Source organism: Centropristis striata, chromosome 17 (genome assembly GCF_030273125.1).
Source record: "Centropristis striata isolate RG_2023a ecotype Rhode Island chromosome 17, C.striata_1.0, whole genome shotgun sequence".
NCBI lineage: Eukaryota > Metazoa > Chordata > Actinopteri > Perciformes > Serranidae > Centropristis > Centropristis striata.
In genome coordinates, this window is record NC_081533.1 from 7,960,297 (window position 1) to 7,984,224 (window position 23,928).

General features: G+C 38.4%; 1 protein-coding gene across 1 annotated transcript; it reads right to left on the bottom strand.

Annotated features, from left to right (window-relative positions):
- Window positions 1-333: 333 nt before the first annotated feature.
- zfta (zinc finger translocation associated) lies at window positions 334-18,313 on the bottom strand. The gene is given in 6 exon segments (XM_059354631.1): window positions 334-1,309; window positions 4,835-5,290; window positions 9,013-9,256; window positions 9,258-9,372; window positions 15,188-15,704; window positions 18,190-18,313. Coding segments are annotated over 6 exon segments (1,950 nt in total). The 3' UTR covers window positions 334-815.
- Window positions 18,314-23,928: the final 5,615 nt, after the last annotated feature.

Below are 23,928 nucleotides of genomic sequence, written 5' to 3' on the forward strand. Positions count from 1 at the left end.
TAAACAAGATAAAAATCTGAGGGAAATGATCTTGCTGCATGGACAGATAATTTCACTTGACAAGATTTCTTAAATTATAATTCTAGATAAATCTAGAAGTAAGCATGTTGAACACTTAAAGTAAGAAATTAACTCTTAAAACAAGATAAATTAAAGCTAAAGATAGATTAAAAAAACTTTAGATTTACAAGTGTTAGATCATCTTGTTTTAAGAGTTCACTTCTTATTTTAAGTGTTCAACATGCTTATTTCTAGATTTAATAATCTTAATTTAAGAAATCTTGTCAAGTGAAATTATCCGTCCATGCAGCAAGATCATTTCCCTCAGATTTAGAGTTTTTATCCTGTTTTTAGACACACCTTTTTGGCTGTGCAGGAGGGCCAGGAATGTCTTACTGCTATTATGAATATTAGTAATTATTATTATTCATGTCCTTGTCTCATGAGGTCCTCAGGTAACAGCGACCCTGCGCAGATCAGGCTTTAGTATCAAATGAGCGGGGCTGGACTTTCATTTTTTACACCATGACATTTTCAGGTTGTGACATTTCCTTTGTGGTGGTTGCTGGCAGCCACTTTAGCCACAGCGTACTCTTGGACTGAGATTAAAAAGGGAAATTCCAGTATTTATCTCATTCTACTGGTATGGTAGCATTGTATTCTGCACCTGCAGTGCAGAGATTTGGGGATTTCACAACAAAGTCTGAGGGAACATAAGAAAATAAGACCCTGTATGACAAATACTTGAATTTCCCTTGTTTGTGAAGAGGGGGGCCGGGGGGGGCCGGGTGAGGAGCGTCGGACGGAAGCCCTTTCTAAGTGCCAAAGTGTGCTGGAGCAGGAGCCAGCTCGGTGTGTCCGTGGTCCTGGGAGGAGAAGCAGTCGTCAGAGTGGATGAAGTGCAAGGCGGCCTGGTTGTAGCTGAGCAGGGCCTGCTGCTTCTCCTCGGGGCTGTAGTCCAGAGAGTGGGGGTGGACCTGCTGGATGTGCCTCTTGATGGTGCTGACCTTCAGCGTGGCCAGAGTGGCCCCGCACACCATGCAGATGAGGCCGTGTCTGCGACAGTCGTAGTCCATCAGGTAGTCCATCCGCCAGCGCACCTGGTAGTTCCTCCTCTGGTCCTTCCCGGGGTAATGGCCGTGACGCGAGGCCGTGGCCGCGGCGCTCTCCTCCCTCGCCTTCCCCTTCCCTCCTCTCGCACCCTCCTCCTTCTTCACCATTTTGCTTTGTGTTCTGACATCAGGGGACGTGTCCTCATTCGTCTCTCCGCTGGTATTTAGGACATCGGCTTCACACGGGTTGATTTCTGCTAGAACAGCAGGAAGGATGCTGCTGTAGTTAAACTACATGAAACCACAGAACAAACACAACTGCCTTGCTCACATCATGTTGTACATCACATCGTTGTATATTAAGGCTGCAACATGTCAACACGTGTGTTATTCATCCATTTGGATAAATAAAATATGTAATTGTAATTACTTTGACTGATCATTTAATATTCAATGTGTCACAAAAAATACATTAAATACATTCACCCTTTGATGCACAACATGGGTCTAAAGTGACCCCACAGAGTTTTTATGTTCTGTATCTTTGCAATAAAATATTTTCATCATTCAGTATTCCAGGTTTTCCTCAATTAGTTTGTTTTTGATCTTCGTACATCCTAATTTTTATGTTTTCCTTTATTCATTTTTAAAATAAATCCTTTTTTGTGTCACTACCCTTCTAATGCACAAGATGGGTCAAAAATGACCCATATGCATTTTTTTTAGCTAAGTAGCTTGATAAGCTAACTACTTAACTAACTTTTTGGCTAAGTAGTTAGCTTAGCAAGCTATTTAGCCAAGTAGTTAGCTATGTAATAATACAAAAACTTTGAATAATAATGAAATAATGATCTGTTGTTCAAAAAAAAAAAAAAGATATTTAAAGAATACTTGGAATATTAAATCATAGAAAAAGTTGATATCAAAAGATAGAGCACAGAAACACACAGAAGCATTGAATAACATGGGGAATGAATGTGGGTCATTTTTTACCCATGTTATGCATTTGAAGGTGTGTCAATGTGTTGTGCATCAAAGGGTTAATGTACATGAAATGATCATGGTGTGATTTCTTTGCGAGGATCTGTACCAAAGACTTTGATAAATATCAGGCCTACTGCAATTAGGATATTGCACTAGTTCATATTGCTATTTTGATAACATTTCAATAGGGAGCAAACTAAATTACAGATTTTTGTCATCATCGTGAGGATTAACCTATGAAATTGTTGCATTGGATTTTGGATCATTGCAGAAAATAAACTCTGTGACAAACACACGTTTCTGATGCTGACGTTTTGTTCAGCAGGATAATCTTCACAAATGAACACAACTTTTATGATGTTTCAAGCATTGAAGCAGCTGACAGAGGTAAAAAGCTAACGTTATACTACAGTGAACTACACCACATGGCTGGTCACAGCCGCACAGCATGTTTCAGATGCTCTCCGACAAGCTAACCAGTGGTTTTGACAAGCTAGTAAATCCATAGTCTCATAAATTGTAACGGTATATAGAACTTTATTGACACGTTGCCGTGGATACGCATTGTTTTGCTTCTCTCCTGATGACGGCTCGCCTTGTTAGTGACCTGTCAATCAAAGGTAGCCACGCCCCAAATCATACGATTCTTTATCTTCTATTTTCTTCTAAATGGGGCCATTATTAGAACTATTAACATCAGATTGTCTTCAAGAAGATGTTTTACTAGTGATTGAGACTTCAGTGCCCTAAAAAAAAATTCTGAGGTAATAAATCAAGTGAGAAGTTTTCAAGTTTTACATTGAAATGAATGGACAGATTTTTTTGCAGCCAAACTCAGCGCCCCCTGCTGGAATTTTTTCATAGAATGCGAGAACCCACGCCGACACGGGGAGAACATGCAAACTCTACACAGAAGGCCGCAGACTGGAGTTTAACCGGCGACCTTCTTGTTGTGAGGTTAGAGTGCTAACCACTACACCACCGTGTAGCCATGTCTAGAACAATTTATTTATATTTTATTCTGCCAATATTAGAGATTTACACAGCTAAGTCACATTTAGTGTTATTGAAAATAGTTAGCTAGGTGTAAATGGTTCTGGGTAACACTATCGCTATCTATGTTGCCAGATCTTGCGAGAGTGAGTTGGTGAGAGAGAGACAAGTCTCAAACAGAGTTTATTTTCTCCTTATTTGTCTGTCAGATTGCAGTTTTTGTGTCAGAATGTTCAAAGACGTGGCTTTTGAAAAATAGGTCCAATCTTAATTTATGGTAACTCTGGGACAACAGACTCAGTCATAATCTGTGCACACCTTCATTTCTTCCATTGGAATTAATAGACTTGCTGCAAGTCTTCTAAAGGGCCATGGCAGTAACTAACCCCACGTGACACAGATACAGGAACTGAGTGGTCAATGAACAACTTTATCATAACATAGCACCTTGAACTTTGACTCTCTGGCTCATATAAATGTGCTGTGCAGAGGATTATACTGCCCTACACAGTCTAACTGCAGTAACTAAGCAAAGGGTTAAACTGGGAAAAACTGCTTTAAAGTTTTTTAACGTGTTTTAACTGGCCAGCCAAATGGGTTATAGGTAGGTCAGTGATATGACACTTATTTCTATATGTATTTATGATATAATGTTTATGCTCAAAAATTATAATACATTTCATGATTTATTTGACCTTCGACCCAAAAAGCGTAGTTAGTGCACTCTGGTTTTGCATCGCTGTAAAAGGATCTCATAGTAATGTTGTTGTCTTCTTTCAGCTTTTATCTTGTGTTTTCAGTGAATAAACATTTACAAATTGATTTTGTTTGAAGTGTATTAAAAATTGTTTAACAAATTCAAAGATTTGTGTGAAGTTACTGCTGTCTGATTTGGTTTTATGTTTAAATTCATATATATATATATCCCAATCTGCTTTGGTTTTGAGTTGGATTTTGTAGTTACTGCAATTTTTATATAATCATTTCTCTAAAATAAAGCAAAATTTAAATATAAAACTTTGTCACAAGATAAAACAGACATCAAGGAGTTCATTTTTAATTATAACTCAATTTCGCCCCAAAATGTAGCTACTGCAGTTAGACTTTGTAGGGGAGTGTAGGTCAGAATAGCCAGAAAAGCATGCTGGCTGCATACTACAAAATGTGACCAGATGTAGTAGGACATCCTGATACTTTTTGGCATACTGCATTTGACATACTATGTATTGGGACAAACAATCTTTTCTGTCTTACTAAATAGCTAGTAGGAGTACTGGAACACACAGCAAATGCACCGGTGCTTGTCAAAGTGTCTGCCATGAAAAGGCTCTATTAATTCCATTCACTTCCAATGTGCTGTCTGTTTGACTGATGTTAAGTAGCTGCCAATGTAATGCCATACTTCCTGCACAGGTTTCACAATAAAAGTCTTATTTCATTAAAAAAAAACAAAAAAACAATTTACTCAATTTTTATTAAGCTGTAGCTCTAGTGAGTGACTTCTATCTTTGACTGGACTTGAAGTCAAACTTGAATGAATGTGCAGGAAGTATTGAGTTGTATTGACAGTAGCTTAGCACCAGTAGAAAAAAAGAGAAGTAGAAAAAATAGTCAAATAAAGCAGTATTTTTGTTTTGTTGAAATACACATTATACTGTAATATGTTCAGAAATAAAATATACTTGTAATAAAAGGGATATAAGGATGGAAGCCCTGTCTCTAATATTAGTGTGTTTATATATCTGACCTTAATAAACAGCCCTATTTGAACATTCATAGTTTTGCAGTGTTTAAAAGCATCTCACCATCTTGAATGTGGGAGCCTTCACTTGAATAATCTTTGGTCCAGGCAGCAGCCATGGCTTCCCTTTCTTGCCGGCTCAGGGTGGTGGTCTCGGGGTGACATTCCTGGATGTGGCGGCGGAAGCTGCTGACCTTAATTTCGTGCAGGACCTGAGAACACACCATGCAGAAGGTACCCCGGCCCTGAGGCCCGTAGGCCACCAGGTAGTCAAGGCGGAGCCGCCACGGGTCGCCCCCACGCAGTCGCCTCTTCCTGGGCTGGCGGAGGGGCTGGGGTCCCTGTTGTGGAGCTCCAACACCTCCGTCCTCACCGATAAGACAAGTGTCCTGAGTTAAAGTGCCATCACCTTCTGGGTACAAGTCACTGTTGATCTGGATGGCCTCCATTTCCTGAGCAAAGAGGTCCACCCTGCCTTCTTTGGTGTTGGGCTCTGATTTGATTGAGTTTTCGGACTCTTCTGTTGTGGAGCAGAGAATCATACAACATATGAAAGATTAAAAGACATACAAATATTACTTCTCTGGTATTTTACAGGTCTCGTGAGGTTTGGGGCTATTGGGATTTGTTGTAGAACGATAAAACCAGATATTGGTGTAGTGCTGGTCCGTGTACGGCCAAGGGATTTTCATTCTGAAATATCAAAACAAAAATCGGGAAACAAGCCATTTCTTGATTTCCATTTAGCAATAGGTAAACAAGCTAGCATGAGGCTAGCATAAGGCTAGCATGAAGGCTTGCGAGTGTCCTATGTACATTAACTGTACTTAAGACTTCTATCTATGATCCATTGTCAGTGTGGTGGTAGTTAGTGATGGCTGATCGAGGCTTTGTTGAAGCTTCGACACTTTATACAAAACATGGTTCATTACTGGAGGCTTCAATGACTCACAGTGCTCCAGTAGGACATCTAGTGGGCAATAAAATGAAGCGCAATCGAGACGTGTCATTGGTTGGTTCATGGATTCGTTTTCAACGACACTAGACTGTATTTCGAGTGGATACAACAACAATAATATTGCTAGTAATAATAAAGACAATAACTATTAAAGACCATGTTTCTTATTTGACATGTCTGTTACGCTATATAGTCTTCACTTGTGTGTTATGAAACATTTAAATGCTGCTACATTCATACATTTTCACATGGGGCTGGTGCAAATACAGATTATATTATGGATTTTGGCAAAGAATGTTTTGGGGTTCATTGGTAAAGATGTTCATGGGTGGGTGGGGAAAGAGATTGTGCTTGAAAAAGGGCAGTGACTGTGCTTGTGTAACTTGTTATGAATTTTTATTTAGAAGCAACAGTTTTTCCACAGTTTTGGGATTCAATCGGTTTCTTCTTTGATACAATTTCCCCAGCCTTGGAAAAAACCTGTTCACACGGCACAGATGAGGCTGGGGTGCATAAGAAATGTTTAGCAACTTGATAAAGATTGGGATATACATTTCTGCAGTTCTTTCTAGTGGAGGATCAGTGAGGTAGCGGTTCACTTCCACAATAGTGTTGGTGATTCAGTGACGTTCGCAGCACTTTGCTGCTTCGAACGTCACGAGTCACGTGACCAAACCACGCCTCGGCGCAGTGCTTCGGGACGTTTGCTTCATGAGCTACGGCGCATGTGTCGGAGCTTCAAGTGTCAGCGGACCGAAAATGAGCTGTGGTGAAAGTTTATCCATACTTTATTCTGCTATGATCAAAGGATTATAAGCGGACATTGTTAGCTAGCGAGCCATTGTTCTCCAGGATGGTTTCCTGGTCTCAAACAGAGCTACATAGTGAGGCTCACCAGAACCAGAATTATAGAACATAAGACATAGTGTTTTCTTGGAGTGGCCTTTTAAAAGAAGTCGTGGTGAAAGGGAATATTCTGTTAGCATCAAGGAGTTGAATCGGTCAGCATTAGCTAGCCTAATGCTAGCACATTAGCCAACTTCAGCTGAACAGTTTTGTACGTCCACTTAAAGTTTTCACTTTTGACATTTCACCGTGTACATATTGTTCAAAGAATTACCGTTTGAGTGTTTTTAATCATTCTGACAATCACCTCAGCTTAACCGGCTAACCTTGTTTAAAATGCTAGACACTGAACAAGTGATGACAGGTATAAAAATGATCAAAATGCTACAAAATACAATATACAAAACCGTATGGTAAAATATACTTTACTATAATCACATGTACAGAGCTTTGGTACAGAGTTTCTCAGAGTACTCTGCTGCCTGTGACCATCACATCAAGCTTGGGAGAACAACTTCCAGGTCACAACAAGAAAATCAAAGCAAAATCAATAAACAATTTTCCATTTATGAACACTTTGGAAATCAGAAAATGGGTCGCTTTTTCATTTTTTCTGATTTCTATTACAAAAACAAAACAAAAAAAAGGTTAAATTGGTCATTTTTGATGTATTTGTTTACCTATTACTGAATGGAACTCGGGCAACGGCTCATTTTCTGATTTTTAGTTTTCTTATTTTAAAACTAAAACACAGAGTGGTGAACCCTGGTTGAATCAACAGACTGGATAATCACTGTGTCAGGAGGCAGTGTCGCAAGATTCAAGAGGGCGACGGGATGTCCAGGCTGCTCGGCTTACCCGGTTACCATGGCAACACTGATCTAGATAAGTAGTGCACTCCAAAAAAGGTGTGTCTAAAAACAAGATAAAAACACTAAATCTGAGGGAAATGATCTTTCTGCCTGGACAGATAAAATCAGAGATTAAATCAAGATTATTAAATCTAGAAATAAGCATGTTGAACGCTTAAAATAAGAAATTAACTCTTAAAACAAGATCAATTAAAGCTGCCAGCAGCGATGAACTGGCCCGAGCAGAGTGACCTGACAATTATTTGTTTCTTACCAAGATAAAAAAAAAACACTTTAGATTTAGAAGTGTTACATAATTTATATTGTTTTAAGAGTAAATTTCTTATTTTAAGTGTTCAACATGCTTATTTCTAGATTTAATTCATCTTAATTTAAGAAATCTTGTCAAGTGAAGTTATCTGTCCATGCAGCAAGATCATTTCCCTCAGATTTAGTGTTTTTATCTGGTTTTAGACACACCTTTTTGCAGTGTGATGAACAGGGTTGCTGGGTGGTGGACGGGTGGATTTGTGTGTGTAACGTCACTACACTTTAACTGTCAGACTAAATAGAAAGATACATTTATCCTATACTAAACACCATGTGGTGTTAGTGTAACATAGTTAATCAGTTCATTAGTAATTTGATTCCACTTGCCATCTCTGAATAACCATGGGTATTGAACGCAGCACCCCTGGGGTTTAGTGTCGTGCACCCCGGGGGCAGCTACATTCGGACCTTGTGGCTCCATGGTAGGTTTTCGGGCTATGAGCTCCGTCTTTTTTTATATTAATTAATTTAATTTCACGTTATTTTAGTAGAAAGTTGACAGTGTTTTTCTTTTATTTTTATTTACAAGTTAGCTAACCTGCACTGTCTTTTAATTTTATATTTTTCAGAAGGTTATTTGTGTGTGAGAGCACCTAATTTTACTGTTCCTGTACCAGGTATGATTTTTGTATTTTGTGTTCATAATTGTAATTACATGAGTTTTTTAAAACTCATCTTAAAACCTATTTTTATTCCTTGGCTTTTAACCACGCATGAGACTCTGCTCTTGTTTCAGTGTTTTTATGGTCTGCTTTTATTTATTGTTTTTTATATTGTTTTAAAAAGCAATGAATCTATGTATTTTAGTGTTTATTCCTGTTTTATTTATTTTATTGTCTCTTGTTCTGTTTGTTTATGTACAGCAATTTGTTGCGGCTGTGGTTGTTTTAAAGTGCTTTACAAATAAAGTTGAGTTGAGAGTAATTAGCAATTACGACATTCGGACCTTGTGGCTCCATGAAGGTTATTTGTGTGTGTGAGAGGGATGCACCTAATTTTACTGTTCCTGTACCAGAATAAATGGCTGGATGCTGATCGAAAGTCTTCGTTTCAACCTTAAATGTACACAACGCGAGAGAGAGAGAGAGAGAGAGAGAGAGAGGAGAGAGAGAGAGAGAGAGAGAGAGAGAGAGAGAGAGAGAGAGAGAGAGAGAGAGAGAGAGAGAGAGAGAGAGAGAGAGAGAGAGAGAGAGAGAGAGAGAGAGAGAGAGAGAGAGAGAGCTAAGCCGCTACATTAGTGTTGAGTTGTGTTGTTACCGTGTGTGTGAGCCCAGGCCTGCAGGATGCAGTGCTTCTCCTCGGAGCTGTACACCAGAGAGTTGGGGTGGGTGTCCAGCACGTGGCTCTTGATGTGGTCCAGGTGAAGCGAGGGCAGTTCACCTCCACACACCATGCAGAGCAGCCGGCCGGCCTCCGCCTCGTACTCCATCAGGAACTCCTGGCGGAACCAGGCGTGCAGCGAGTCGTTCAGGTAGCGTTCCAGGGTCCGAGCTGAGGGCCCCCGGGAGGTCCTGCTCCTCCTCTTGGGGCTGGGGGGCCTCCCCCTCCTCAGAGCGGGGAGACAGACTGGGGGGTTGTTGAGGCTGCTCCTGGGGTGTCACAGGCTCCAGGGTTCAGCTGCGTTTAGGAAACAAACAAGACATATGATATGTTTATCTTCATTTATTTGTTTTTGTTTTTTGTATTTGTTTTGTTTTTGTATTTTTTGACTATAACTTTGGTGTTTTCATTTATTTTGTACTTGCCTAGTCTATGGATGTATTGGATAAACTGATGTGTGCTCTGACAGCTGAAATAATTATGCATCCAAGGAAAATCCAATAAAAATAATTTTGAAAGAAAGGAAACAAACAAGACAAAATCAAAAAGGTTCCTCTTGGTATCATTGTTGTTATGTCTTTGATATTCCTACTGTGAAGGGTACCAAAGTGACATTTTTTAAATTGTACTTACAGGGAGCCTTACAGTTTGCTTTGTGAGCTGGTAAATGTAATTTTGAAACAAGACAAAGGCTTTACTGGACTCACACTGTGGGAATAACGACAACAACCTTACATGTTTATTTTATGAGACAAATATCTGAATTTATCTCCAATTGAACAGGGAATCAAGTTTTACAACAATAACTCTCTTGTAACTGTGTTTAAATATAGAAGTCAGAATTTTTAAGGAGCGGATTTGCATATAGTTGGTGATACTTTGTTAGGGAGGATGGAAACTGCCATAATAAGTATAAATACATTTTAAAAAATGACATTAAATGTATCAAAAATGATGTTGAAAATAAATGTAGGCATTTCTTAATTGATAAAATGTGACATAATTAGCATAATGGAGAAGAAATGCATCAGGAAATACATAAAGAATACATAAATAAATAAGTTTGGGGAAACAAATAGGGGGAAATGCAAATGGGGAAATAATAGATAATAATAATAATAATAATCGGTTAAAGCATAAAAATGATTTTTGTGGCCACAGTGGCCGCTGTACTTATAAACTTACTTTAAATATTACATAGGAACACACTAAGACTACTGAAACAATAAAAAGGAAATGTAAATCTCCCTTTAGGCTGGGCAATATATCTATATAAAAGATATATCGATATATTTTTAAATGTGATATGGAATTAGACCATATTGCATATATCGATGTAGTTTAAAAAAAAAAAAAAATTGATATATAAATGCTGCCATTACTATGGTTTGTCATATTTAGTTATTTTGTAATGTTCGTTATTCTTTTCTCATATAAATATATTTATTTCAGAAAAAGATTGGCCTATTCTATTTCATAGGCTATTTTTATTTAAGATATTTTTTTATTTAAATGTGCACTTAATGGAGCTTTGATTTTTTTTAAAAAGGTTCTCCTGTTGTTATACAGTATTTATGTTCACTTAAATAAACCGTTTCAATAAAACTACTTGTGACATGTCATATTAAGGCTCTGACTGAACATTTGCTCTCACTTTGAGATAAAAAATATCAGGATATGTATCATATATCGATATTCAGCCTAAATACATCAGGATATGACTTTTGCTCCATATCGCCCAGCCCTAATGCAGAGCAGTGCACTTTATATGGAGTTACTAAATGATTTCAGAATGTTGTAATATTTCAAAATCATGAAAAAAGAAAAGGAAAAGCCAACAGTGTGTGATGTTTTATTAATCCCAGTGGGAAGATTGATCCTCTGCTACCTAACTGAGGATTCAGCCCCACTGACTCTGTGGCTTGTGTCTTGTTCAAGAGTAATGGCAGGAGGGGGAGAGGAGTAAAGAGCCTGGAGGAAATACATGCAAATCAGCAGTGAACATGCAAAACACAGAGAAGCAGAAGCAACTGTGACAAAACGTGTTATTAGGTGTTCACAAAGGGAACAATATGTTGGTCTTTACAGCTTCAGAGCTGAAAATGAAGTGACTGTAGGTTAATGACCTGACTCTAGTGTGCTTATACTGATAGGAGTCTGACTCAGACTCTTCTTGACACAGCTCACATCAATTCATCTGAAGTTAAGGTGAAATGTTCCTGTAAAGAAAGCTTTGTGCTGCCGGTGTTATTCATGTGAAGTGAGGGTTTGGCTGTTATATTTGGTAGGGGTGCACCGATTGACAATTTTCTGGCCGATCACCGATTTTTAAAAAGCCTTACCTGCCGATTCCGATTTTGGCCGACACCGATTTTTTTTATAACTCTGAACTAACTGAACCTTCAATGTTTGAATCTTATTTTATTGAAAACAATAACACAGCAGTATTTTTCTTTAACAAATAAAGGAAATCACAATGCCTGAGGTAGTTAATAAAATACTGAACTTAGGAACTTTGGTTTCGTTATAGTACAACATACATACAACTAGGGATGGGCATCGATATTCGAATAGTAATTAAATAAAAAAAATCGAATAGTTCATCATATCTGGAAGGAAAAAAAGTTGTATTACTGGTGCCTTCCACACGGGGGCAGCGTAGCATTTGATTATACAGTGTGGCGCGCTAGATGCCAAACTGTAGAAGAAGAAACAGAGTGTCTGTGCTTGTTGTAAACAAACCAGGCGGCAATCTCCGTGTCTGAGCATGGAGGCCACCAGGAAGTGCATAAAGCCTGCAATTCACTGAAAATTCCAGTAGGGGGTGCTAAGTTTGGCTGCAAAAGAAATCTGCCCATTAATTTTCAGTGCTAAATTTGAAAACTTCTCACTTGATTTATTACCTCAGAAAATTTTTTCAGGGACAACATTATGGTCTCAATCGCTAGTAAAAAATCTTCTTCAAGACAATTTGATGTTAATAGTTCTAATAATGGCCCCATTTAGAAGAAAATAGAAGATAAAGAATCGTATGATTTGGGGCGTGGCTACCTTTGATTGACAGGTCACTGACAAGGCGAGCCGTCACCAGGAGAGAAGCAGAGCAATGCGTATCCATGGAAACGTGTCAATAAAGTTATATATAACGTTATATAGATAGAAAAGAGGACGTTTACCGATTTGGTCTCCTAACTTTGACCCTTTCACTGTATTTTCACTTAATGACAGTTTATTTGAACATTTTGTTCAGTAAAAATGTCTTGTTCAGTGTTTGGTTGGACTAACAGACACTCCAAGGAGTCGCTGCTCAGTTTTGTGAGGTAAGAAAGATACATTTTGTTTTTGTTTTTTTGCTAACATGAATTAGCAGCGGCTTCTCTCAGTCGGGTTGCCGGTGTAGAGAGGCTGTAGTCAGTGTCGTCAGATCCCTCGTGCTCCGCCACAGTCCAATTATGGTCTGCTCCGCGTATCGGAAACAAGATGGCGACGCAAGATGGCGACGAGTGTAACGCTGAACTCGAGGCTTCCAACGGGCAGTCCACAAACCAATGGGTGACGTCACGGTGACTACGTCCATTATTTATATACAGTCTATGAAACAAACAGAGATCACTAAGTGAACACCTCCTGCAGCAGCAGCACATACACACTGTATTGCTACAGAGCTAACTGTAGCTAACTGCCGCTAACAGCGACTCTTCTTGTTAGCGGCTCGTTAAGAAGAGTAAGAAGGAGTCGCTGGATTTGTCTCCAGTCGCTTTCTTGAATAATAGTCGCTAAGGGGGTCTGAAAAGTTGCTAAATTTAGCTACAAAATTGGGAGCACTGCTTCGCCGGTGGGGGGTTATTATCGAGGTAGATAAGATCGGTTTGACGTAAAAGAATCGGCCGATCACCGATCCCGCAAAATTGAGGAAATCAGCTCCGATCGATCGGTGCACCCCTAATTTGAGTCTATCATGAGACGGCGTCTGGGTGACGACCAGAGCCCCGATCCATGACCGGATTATCATAATAAAGACCATTTCACACAGTGACGATATAGACATTCCATACAGGAGACTAGGGCTGGGCAATATATCGATATACAAAATATATTGATATATTTTTAAATGTGATATGGATTTAGACCATATTCTCATATATCAATATAGTTCAAAATATTTTTCTTTCTTTATATATAAATGCTGCCCTTACTAGGGTTTGTCATATTTAGTTCTTTTGTAATGTTTGTTATTCTTTTCTCACATAAATATATTTATTTCAGAAAAAGATTTACCTATTTATTTCATAGGCTATTTAAGATATTTTTTATTTAAATGTGCACTTTATGGAGCTTTGATTTTTTTTAAAAAGGTTCTCCTGTTATACAGTATTTATATTCACTTAAATAAACAGTTTCAATAAAACTACTTGTGACATGTCATATTTGGCTTTGACTGAACATTTGCTCTCACTTTGAGATAAATATATCAGGATATGTATCATATATCGATATTCAGCCTAAATATATCAGGATATGACTGTTGGTCCGTATCACCCAGCTCTACAGGAGACATGGACCTGCTGATGCACATCCATCAACACGAGACTCGTTGACATGAGTCAGCTGTTTGTCACCCGTACTTCACTGACAAATCTTCAGCAACACTGAGCATCAAGTTAAGAATATAGTTCTGCATCAGATCTACACTTCAGTCCATCCTCTGGCTCGCTCCACCAGGAGGTCCAGTACTTTCAACTAGGGGTGTGCCATATCGTATCGTTCACAATAATATCGGTATATTTTTTTTATGGTTAAAAAAAATGCATATCATGATATTGGCAACATTCGTACTTCTTGATGTAGTGGCGTAAGGCTAACAATTAAAGTTGTTTTAATCACAAAAAGCCACTTACTCTCTGTCGCTAAACACATGCAGCTTTCAAAATAAGAGCACGGTGTGTTAACAGAATCCACCACAGAACTTACAAGAAGACTGTCAAAATAAGATGCCTTAAATAAAACATACGAGAACCTTTATTCTCCTTTACAAAATGTCATTAAAATATGCCCCCGGAACCCCTAAATGGTTATTTTTATTATTTGCTCATACTCAAGAGTCAAGAGTAATTTTTTTTGTATTTGGAAACTGTTGAGATTTGCACTTCACACTACGTTTTAGATTTTTATTTATTTATACAGACAAAAAAAAAATCATATTTTCTATATCTTTTTAAGTATTTCGTAATATCGTGAAGAATAATCGTTATCGCAAAAATAGCCTGAAATATCGTGATATTCTTTTAGGGCCATATCGCCCACCCCTACTTTCAACATTATTACATTAATACTCAGCCAAACCTCGCAATTTGGAGAAAGCTTTAGTAACAGATCTATTTATAATGAAGAGCTAGAACTAACAACGTCGCATATTTTCCATCTTACCAGCTCTGCCGGTTCACATTGAACCCACTTTGAACAGTCTCACCAATGTAACAGCTCTGTTAGTAGGTCTGAAGGAGGTACAGAGCCGGGATCACTGGGCCCCCCATCACACCTCTGGGATGTTTGGACTGAGGGCCAAACTTCTCACAGGGGTAAATACTGCAACCTGAAACAGCAGTCTGAAGTCTGCACATCCTGCTTCACTATGTGGACAAACATTTTTGGGTGAACTCTACCTTTGATTAAGACTACAAACTCCTGTTTACATATTCATAAACCCTGGTATTGATTTCCAGCAGAAGCCCATCAGAGTAATGTTGTTTTACAGCTGAGTTGGAATCTCAGTTTCCCCCAAAAGCATGTGAACACAGTGGAATAACTATTTTGGGCTTTTTATGTTTTTTCCTTTAATTATAAGCTATAGTAGTTTGCCTTATATGTGGAAATATGTGGTCATCATTTAAATTAGAAAAAGGTGCTCCACAACCTTTAACACCGTAATCTCCATTTAAACATTATTCTGGTATGTGAGTCATCTTAAATCTATAAGGTAGTCATGTCCAGGCACAGTCCTGGCCTCTCCAGCCCCAACACATGATGACATCATCGTCTCCTCCTCACAGCACCAGGCCAACACACACACTTATACTGCCACCAAGTGTAAGAAGGAGAAAGCGTCTGCTACCCACCAGCAGCATGTTGGTCTGAGTCCAGCTGCTCCTCCTCTTCCTGAGGCGAAGGTCCATCAGCAGAGCTGTATGACCTCTGACCTCCCCCCAGGCTGAGGTGGCTCTCCCAGCCCGAGCGGATGACCTCCTTGTCTGCGGCGCTCCACAGCAGGGAGTCAGGGTGCTTCTGTCTGATGTGCCTCTTGATGGTGCTGAGCTTCAGCGTGGCCAGCGAGCTGCCGCACACCATGCAGATCATGCCGTGCCGCTGGGGGTCAAAGTCCATCAGGTACTCGCTGCGCCAGTACTCGTGGTAGTAGCGGCGGTGGTCGCGTCCCGGGATGCGGCTCAGGCCGGGACGCGAGGCCCTCTGGACCCTGGGTTTACGTCCGGAGGGCCCAGGGGCCGGCGAGAGGAGGAGCGGGTGGTCGGGCCCCTCTGTGATGTTCCAGTAGCTGGTGCCTGGAGACCTGACAGGAGTGACCATGCCGGCCTCACAGTCCTCCTCAACATGGCCATTGGCAAGACCCTCCTCTTCAGACAGAGAGAGAGAGAACAGAGTTCAGTCTGGAGGATTTATCTTCACATTAGATTGTTCATACACTGCAAAAAAGGTGTGTCTAAAAACAAGATAAAAACACTAAATCTGAGGGAAATGATCTTGCTGCATTGACAGATAATTTACCTTGACAAGATTTCTTAAATTAAGATTGTTAAATCTAGAAATAAGCATGTTGAACGCTTAAAATAAGAAATTAACTCTTAAAACAAGATAAATGATCCAACACTTCTAAATCTAAAGGTTTTTGGTAAGAACAGTTGTCAATAGAATAATTGTCAGGTCGCTCTGCTCGGGCCAGTTCATCGCTGCTTGCAGCTTTAATTTATCCCTTTTGTACATTTTTGGTCATTTACTGACCAAAAGAAGATGTAAAAATACACAAAAAGACACAAAATTACCAAAAAATACACAAAAAGACCAAAAAAAGACACACAATGACCAAAAAATACACAAAAAGACAAAAAAAAGACACCAAAAGATGTAAAATCACAAAAAAAGACATAAAAAGACAAAAAAATACAAAAAAATGACACAAAAAGACAAAAGAAACCCACCAAAAAGACACAAAAAGTTTTTTCTTAATCCTGGTAAGAAACTAATAATTGTCAGGTCACTCTGCTCGGGCCAGTTCATCGATGGTTGCAGCTTTAATTTATCTTGTTTTAAGAGTTAATTTCTTATTTTAAGTGTTCAACATGCTTATTTCTAGATTTAATAATCTTAATTTAAGAAATCTTGTCAAGGTAAATTATCTGTCCATGCAGCAAGATCATTTCCCTCAGATTTAGTGTTTTTATCTGGTTTTAGACACACCTTTTTTGCAGTGTGGCAACAATATAAAGGCACATGTAATTATTACATTAGTAGAAAAGCCCAAATCTAGGTTTTCCTGTTCTGTTTACCTCTCTGTGTGGATCAGACTGGACTCAGTCTAAGGTCTTCATCACTACTTAGCTTTATGCTGACATGTTCATACACAACATTATTAAATGTTTTATGAAAATGTGAAATGACATTGACAAAGAAACTGTATTGCCGATCCACTAAATAATGATCTAGGAAATGTTTGTTTGTTTGGCCAATAAATCCTCACATTATATTGCATTACATGTATACTAGTAACACATACTACATGCAATAAGTAACAAGACACAGCAGTAAGGGAATGACAAAGATATGTAAGAGTTATTTAGGAACACTGTACTATCATTTGCACTGTACACTGCAAAGTGTATTTCATTTTCACTGTGATATGTTTGGAAGAGATTGCTTAATAACGTTTTAAGGAGATTTATCTGTCAAGAATCAAGCACATTGTCACAATCACTTCATGGAAAGAGGTAGAAAATATTGTATTCCAATGTTATGGGCATATCCATGTTATATGTCTATACATATAACATGGATATATAGTGACCAACTCACATAACTCTTGATTTGGCAATATCAATCTATAATGTTAGGGCAGGGATGGGCAACTTAAATGCTGGAGGGGGCCACAGTTTTTCATGGACACTACCACAGGGCCACATATAGGACTGTGCACTTGACCAGATATGATGAATCTGCAATTTTAAATATGTTTACAGTGCAGTACTCTAACATATTTCATGCTCAAACACATGTTTAACAGTATAAATAGGAATACAAATGGTTTGAAACAATAAAAAATAACCACTTACTGTTATTTATTTTGTATCGGTGCAAGAACAGCAGACCAACATTAATTGTAAGAAGTCATTTTGTGCATTTTTACTCTGCACTTTTAAGATTTCATGCTTAAATGTAGTTGTACTGAGGGCCACTTCAAGTAAGGGTGCAGGCCGTATGCGGCCCCCGGGCCTCCAGTTGCCCATCCCTGTGTTAGGGCTATAGTGTCTGTGTGCTGGCTGTGTGTTTACATGTTAGCCCAAGCTTTCATACACAGGTTGTACACAGGTCTCTATTCATTTAAATTGCACCAGCAGGATCAGAGAAAGTAACATGCTATGAATACATTCGATCAAAATGTAATATTTAAGCTGTCATTGTTTGACTCATGCTGATATAAAGCTGGAGCTCATAGATTTAGATTTTTAGTGTTATTACTCTATGAAATGTACCCTGTCTGTATGCTGTTTTGTTCGTCTGAATATTTCACGTCCTATGTCAATGAATTCTCATGTTACATATGATCAAATATGTGTTATTTATTCCAAAAAGCTCTATTATTATTGTTCCTTGGCTGTGCCCTGGCCGTCCAGCAGGGGGCGCCGCTGTGCTCCGCCTGCCTGCTGCCTGCGTGCTGTTGAGCCTTTGTTTATAGGAGCCACAGAGACGGAGGGGCCATGCTGCTCCACGGCATTGTCCCTGACACGGATTAACTGCTGTCTGACAATGGCCCTGGCTCTGACAGCCACGCAGTCCCACTTTGCGGTGAGAAACACAAAGAATAATAACACTAGTTTTTTTCTTTACCTCCCAAGTCACTCTCCTCTTGCGTCGCTTCCTCCTCTCCGCTTATTATTAATGAGAGCAGCTCAGCCTGCTCGGCACAGCGGAGCTCCGCGGGCTGCCTCTCCCCCGGCTCCGTCTCCTCCATCCCGGCCTGGCCGCTGCTCTCTAGTCCTGCTGCTCCTCCGTCCTTCACTGTACCGTGGCGCTGCAGCGGGACATGTCACACTAACAACACCGTGTTCAACAGTGACATGTTCACACCGCTCGGCTCCGCTCGACACGCATCTATCAGCTCTACACCGAGCCCATGTCTGAGAGCCCCGCTCCACGATGTCCCCCACGCGCCGCTCCGGAGCCAACTTAACTTTTCATAGATTCACCAATCATGAATCCTCCGGTGAAGAGCCCCGGTCCTCCGTCCGCCGTGTGAGAAGCGCCTCGGCGCAGGCCTCCAGTAATGTATTTTAAGGCTCTTGCTTGTCTTCAGGGTGGGGAGCCGGACTAGGGGCCCCTGGGGCTCCTTAAGGGGCTCCTGGGTAAATTTAAAGAGACAGTAGCAGCGTCGACAATGCACACCCACCCCGGGGGGGAGCAGAGGGAGCAGCAGGCGCTAATACTGATCACAAGCTGCTAATACTAATGCTGTTGTTCTCACTAAATCATGCGACGATAGAGGCGCTTTGGTTCGGCAGAGCATCGGTTAAACACGACACCGGGAGTCAGGGCCCCACGAGCTGCTCTTCATCATAGTGGAGCTGGGTCCCGGATACTATTTTTACAAAATAAAATCCTCAATTTAGTGTTGTAAGATACACTGTGGTGCTCTACCAGATCATTTCATTGTTTCATCAAGAGCCTAACTGACACATTCAAGTAGCTTGTTTTGTCTATGAAATTAATAAATACATTTTAATATATATATTTACAAAAATATATAGCAAAATGTTTACACTTTGCTATATAGTGTATTATTAAAAATGGATTTAATCTATTTTGCAAATTCATTCATCCCTTTTTTTTCTTTTAAAAAAATGGATGAATGAATATTTGCAAAAATGTAATCTATTTTTGCAAATATTCATTAATATTTATGAATATTGCTCCTCTTCATCATAGTGGAGCTGGGTCCCAGATACTATTTTTACAAAATAAAATCCTCAATTTAGTGTTGTAAGATACACTGTGGTGCTCTACCAGATCATTTCATTGTTTCATCAAGAGCCTAACTGACACAATCAAATAGCTTGTTTTGTCTATGAAATTAATAAATACATTTTAAAAAAATATATTTGCAAAAATATATAGTAAAATGTTTACACTTTGCTATATAGTGTATTGTTATTGTGCAATTAATGAAAATCTGCCAAAAAGGTGATGATCATTTCATTTCAGAAAATGGATTTAATCTATTTTTGCAAATATTCATTCATCCTTTTTTTCTTTTTTCTTTTTTTAAAAAAAAGGGATGAATGAATATTTACAAATATATAATCTATTTTTGCAAATATTCATTCATCCCTTTTTCATAAAAAAAGGATGAATGAATATTTGCAAAAAAGATTCAATCCATTTTTTGTAATGAAATGATCATCACTATTTTGGAAGATTTTCATTAATTGCACAATAACAATACACCATATAGCAAAGTGTAAACATTGGGTGCGGTGCCCTATTAAAACAGCCAACAGCTCCTCTTCATCATAGTGGAGCTGGGTCCCGGATACTATTTTTACAAAATAAAATCCTCAATTTAGTGTTGTAAGATACACTGTGGTGCTCTACCAGATCATTTCATTGTTTCATCAAGAGCCTAACTGACACATTCAAATAGCTTGTTTTGTCCATGAAATTAATAAATACATTATATATATATATATATATATATATATATATATATATATATATATATATATATATATATATATTTGCAAAAATAGATTAAATCCATTTTTGTAATGACATTGTCATCACCATTTTGACAGATTTTTCATTAATTGCACAATAACAATACACCATATGGGTGATTCTCCTGAACATGGTACAGCTCATAGCAAAAATCCAAGAGCATTGAATACATATTTTCTTTGACCCTTTATAACACATACAATCTAAAATACCTGTTTAATGTGAATTCATAATCTATTTTTAAAATGTTTTAATGTATTTTCTGACATTTTTAGAGACACTGTGAGCAACAAAATTCATTACCGTAACACATTTTTAAATAGAAATAAATTTAAAAAACAAGCTGGTTTCACCTAAATGCATTTTATTAAAATATACACATTTTATTTCAAACTATCATTACCGTAACATTTAACCATTTTTTCTGACCAATTTTCATTCAGATGTTGTTCTTTATACATTGTTAAAAACATTATATTTGATTATATTCTGTTAAATTATACATTTTTAAACAAATGTCTATTTATTTTTATAAAGTTTATTAAATATTTATTGTATAGAAGTGTGGGGAAACCATGAAATTCTTATCTGGATGCATTACAGTAATACATTTGTGAATCAAAAATATGTTCAAAAATATAGAAAATACTATTTTAGCACAAAACAATGAATTATGCCTCAATATGGCTATATTGTTCATTCATATAAAAGTGAAATATATTTAGTTTAATAAAGTATGTCCTTATAATCTTCACAGACATAACTTAGACTGGCTTCATGACAATCATCCAGAGACAATCAATTTCGCTGGATTGCAAGATTTGGTAAAATAAATCAAAATTTACAAATTTCTGATGTTTAAAAAAAACAACCCTAAATGTCAAAGATCTGTGATGTGACATAAACGTTACATTGCGTTTATGGAATTTATGTTTATGATATTTCTTATTTAAAATAAATAAACTCGACACCTTTTGTGCTCACAGAAACATAAATTTGCCTTTTTCTTCTCTCTTCTCTCTATCTCCACAACATAGTTCAGAGATGTGACAGGATAGGATAGGATTATTTTTTGTTTATATTTAGTCAAATGTACTTTAAATTGAACAGCAGAGCATATATTACTTCAAAATAATTTAAACAGTGAAAATAATTGAGTGGCCTATTATAATTTTTTTTATTGTGACAAATACGTCACATCAGGTTTTCCATTTTTAGGTTAAAAAAAAACGATGTGTACGTCACAGCGATGTTTTTATTTTTGTTACATTTATATTAATTTGTTCAGGAAATATGGTCAAAACAGGTTAAATGCAATACAGGACATTAACGGATTAGAATTGTTAAATGGGTTTAAACTTAGCCTCGTGACATAAATAAGCTTTTTGAAATTAGTTACTTTTTCACATTTCTGTTTCCAGTCACAGCCACATTTTGGAGAAGTCACTTCCTGTCAAAGTCACATGACCACCACACCAGGGTGTTGAGTATACGTCCCTTAGGGATTTAATGAGTTAAGGTGAAGCATAAAGCTGAATATGGGAGATTCTAGAAGTCTTTGTTATACGTGTGTCACCATGGGTTCTTATGGGTTAATATTTCTGCAGATTTTTTTTCTTTTACAAATGTGCCTACCTACTACCACTATGCTTTCACCAAAGTGTGATACACATTTGATCTTTATGTATATTATTCAAACCACACATTGCCCCGTAGCCCTATCCCTGAACGGTCTGATCATGTGAATTGAGGTCATCTGTAGAAAAGCCAATAAATCAATGGACCTTTGTCCAGCTGCTCCAAGTTGGAAAAGACTAGCCTATATATTATTGCACACGTTATGTTATCGCTGTGTGTTATCACTGGATGTTTTTTTGAATCGTGGTTATTGAATGTGTCTCCTGTCCCAAATCCAGGCTTCACTAAGTCCTAATTAGCAGCCGGTCACTCTGACGTTGTAACCCATCGACGTATTAGCTCATAACAATCATTTAGTCAAAGTTCAATTTCAATTCAGTTTATTTGCCAGACTCATGTCCAAAAGCCACGCAAGACAGGACAGATAAAAACAAACAAAACAAGACAAGCAAACAAACAAGAACAAAAACAAATACAAGAATTAAAATACATACAGACATTTCAGCCAATGTCCTCTCAGTGTGGATGTGTACCTGGAGCAGCTCACAGAGGGGTCTGAGAGTCCCACCATGATACTGTTGGTGGACTCATCCAGACGCTGCATAAACTTAAACATCACATTTCTTCAAAGTGCTTTCAGTGTGCTAACTCCTATAGATACAAACATCTGACTAGCACTCCCTCCTCTGGGAACCTGCAGTAAAATTCTCATTGCATCATTGTAGGCAACTTGTGACTTCTGCATGCTGGATTTCTAGTAAGAAGACCACAGACGGGCAGTAGAGATGGTGTGTAGTTTACTGTGTAGTTTACTTTGAACAGAGACACTTTAACTTGAGTAGAACAGCAGCTAAACTTACGTGCTATGGTGTTTGCCTGTGCATATAACTTACAACACTGTCTGTATATGTCATCATAATCATTCATATCATCTGCAATACAATGACCAAGGTATTTCATCTTTTTGCAGACCTCAAGACAATTATTGGATAGTTTGAACACAGGATAATTAAGCCACTTATCCTGTTTCGTTCCGCATATTAAAACAGCACTTTTGCTGGAATTATATTTTATATTAAATTCCACACCATAGTCAGAGCATATATTAAGAAGCTCCTGCAGCCCAGCACTACTCGGACTAAAAGTAACAAGGTCATCTGCATATATAAGATGATTCTCCAGCATGCCAGACAGCATGCTCATCCATATATAAATTAAATAAGATGGGACAAAATTCCTCCCGGTCTAACACCATTGGACACTCTAAAGGGGGCAGATATGGTCCCCCCCCCCCCCCCCCCCTTCTAGTGCCCTTCTACCCTTCTACGGACAGCTACATTAGGGTGACCATATTTTGATTTCCAAAAAAGAGGACAATCGGCACGGCCTCGAGACACAAATTCAGACAGGCTTCTCGGAGGTTGATGAACATGCTTTATTATGCTTCAATGGTGCAAAATTAACTTCTGTAATAAAATAAAATGAAATCTGTAAAAACTTGTAACAAAATAATAGCTCTCGTAGACTCTTTTCAAATAAATGAATAAATAATATGAAATAATGTTCTAAATATGAACTCTTCTGTTAGAAAATCTAGCTTCAACAATATATCTCTTAATAACTGCAATAAGATAAATAATAGAAGAGTCTCACAAAGATACTAACTTAACAAAGTTAGTTGTCTTTGAGCTTTGAGATCTCCAGCATCTTTATTAGACACTGAGACATATGTGCCAGCATTGCACACAGTGCACTCCGCCTCCCACCTGTGACGGTACGTCGGAAATTTTTTTGCAGTTCATCTGTGAAGCTGCACTTACGCTTCGGCATTTCCCGTGCAATGCTGCTCCGCTGTTCGATCTGCCCTCTGTCTGCTCTGCTCTCTGTCTCTCTCTGTGTGTGCGCGCGGCGCTGACCCGCCCACAAGGCAGCCTCTTGGTAATTACGTCTCGCAAAATTGTGTGCAAAGCGCCGGTCAATTTACGTGCACGTGTACTGGTCCTATGAAAAACAGTGAACACCGAACATTTTCGTGAATTTATAAAACCCGGCCGGACGCCCCGGACAGGACGTAAAAAGTGGACATGTCCGGGCAAAAGAGGACGCTTGGTCACCCTAGCTACATCGAGTGGTACTAAAATTCGCAACAAAGCAAAAAGCGGATTAATAGTAGTAGAAAATCGCAATTAGATGGCAAGTTAGAAAACACGATAAAAT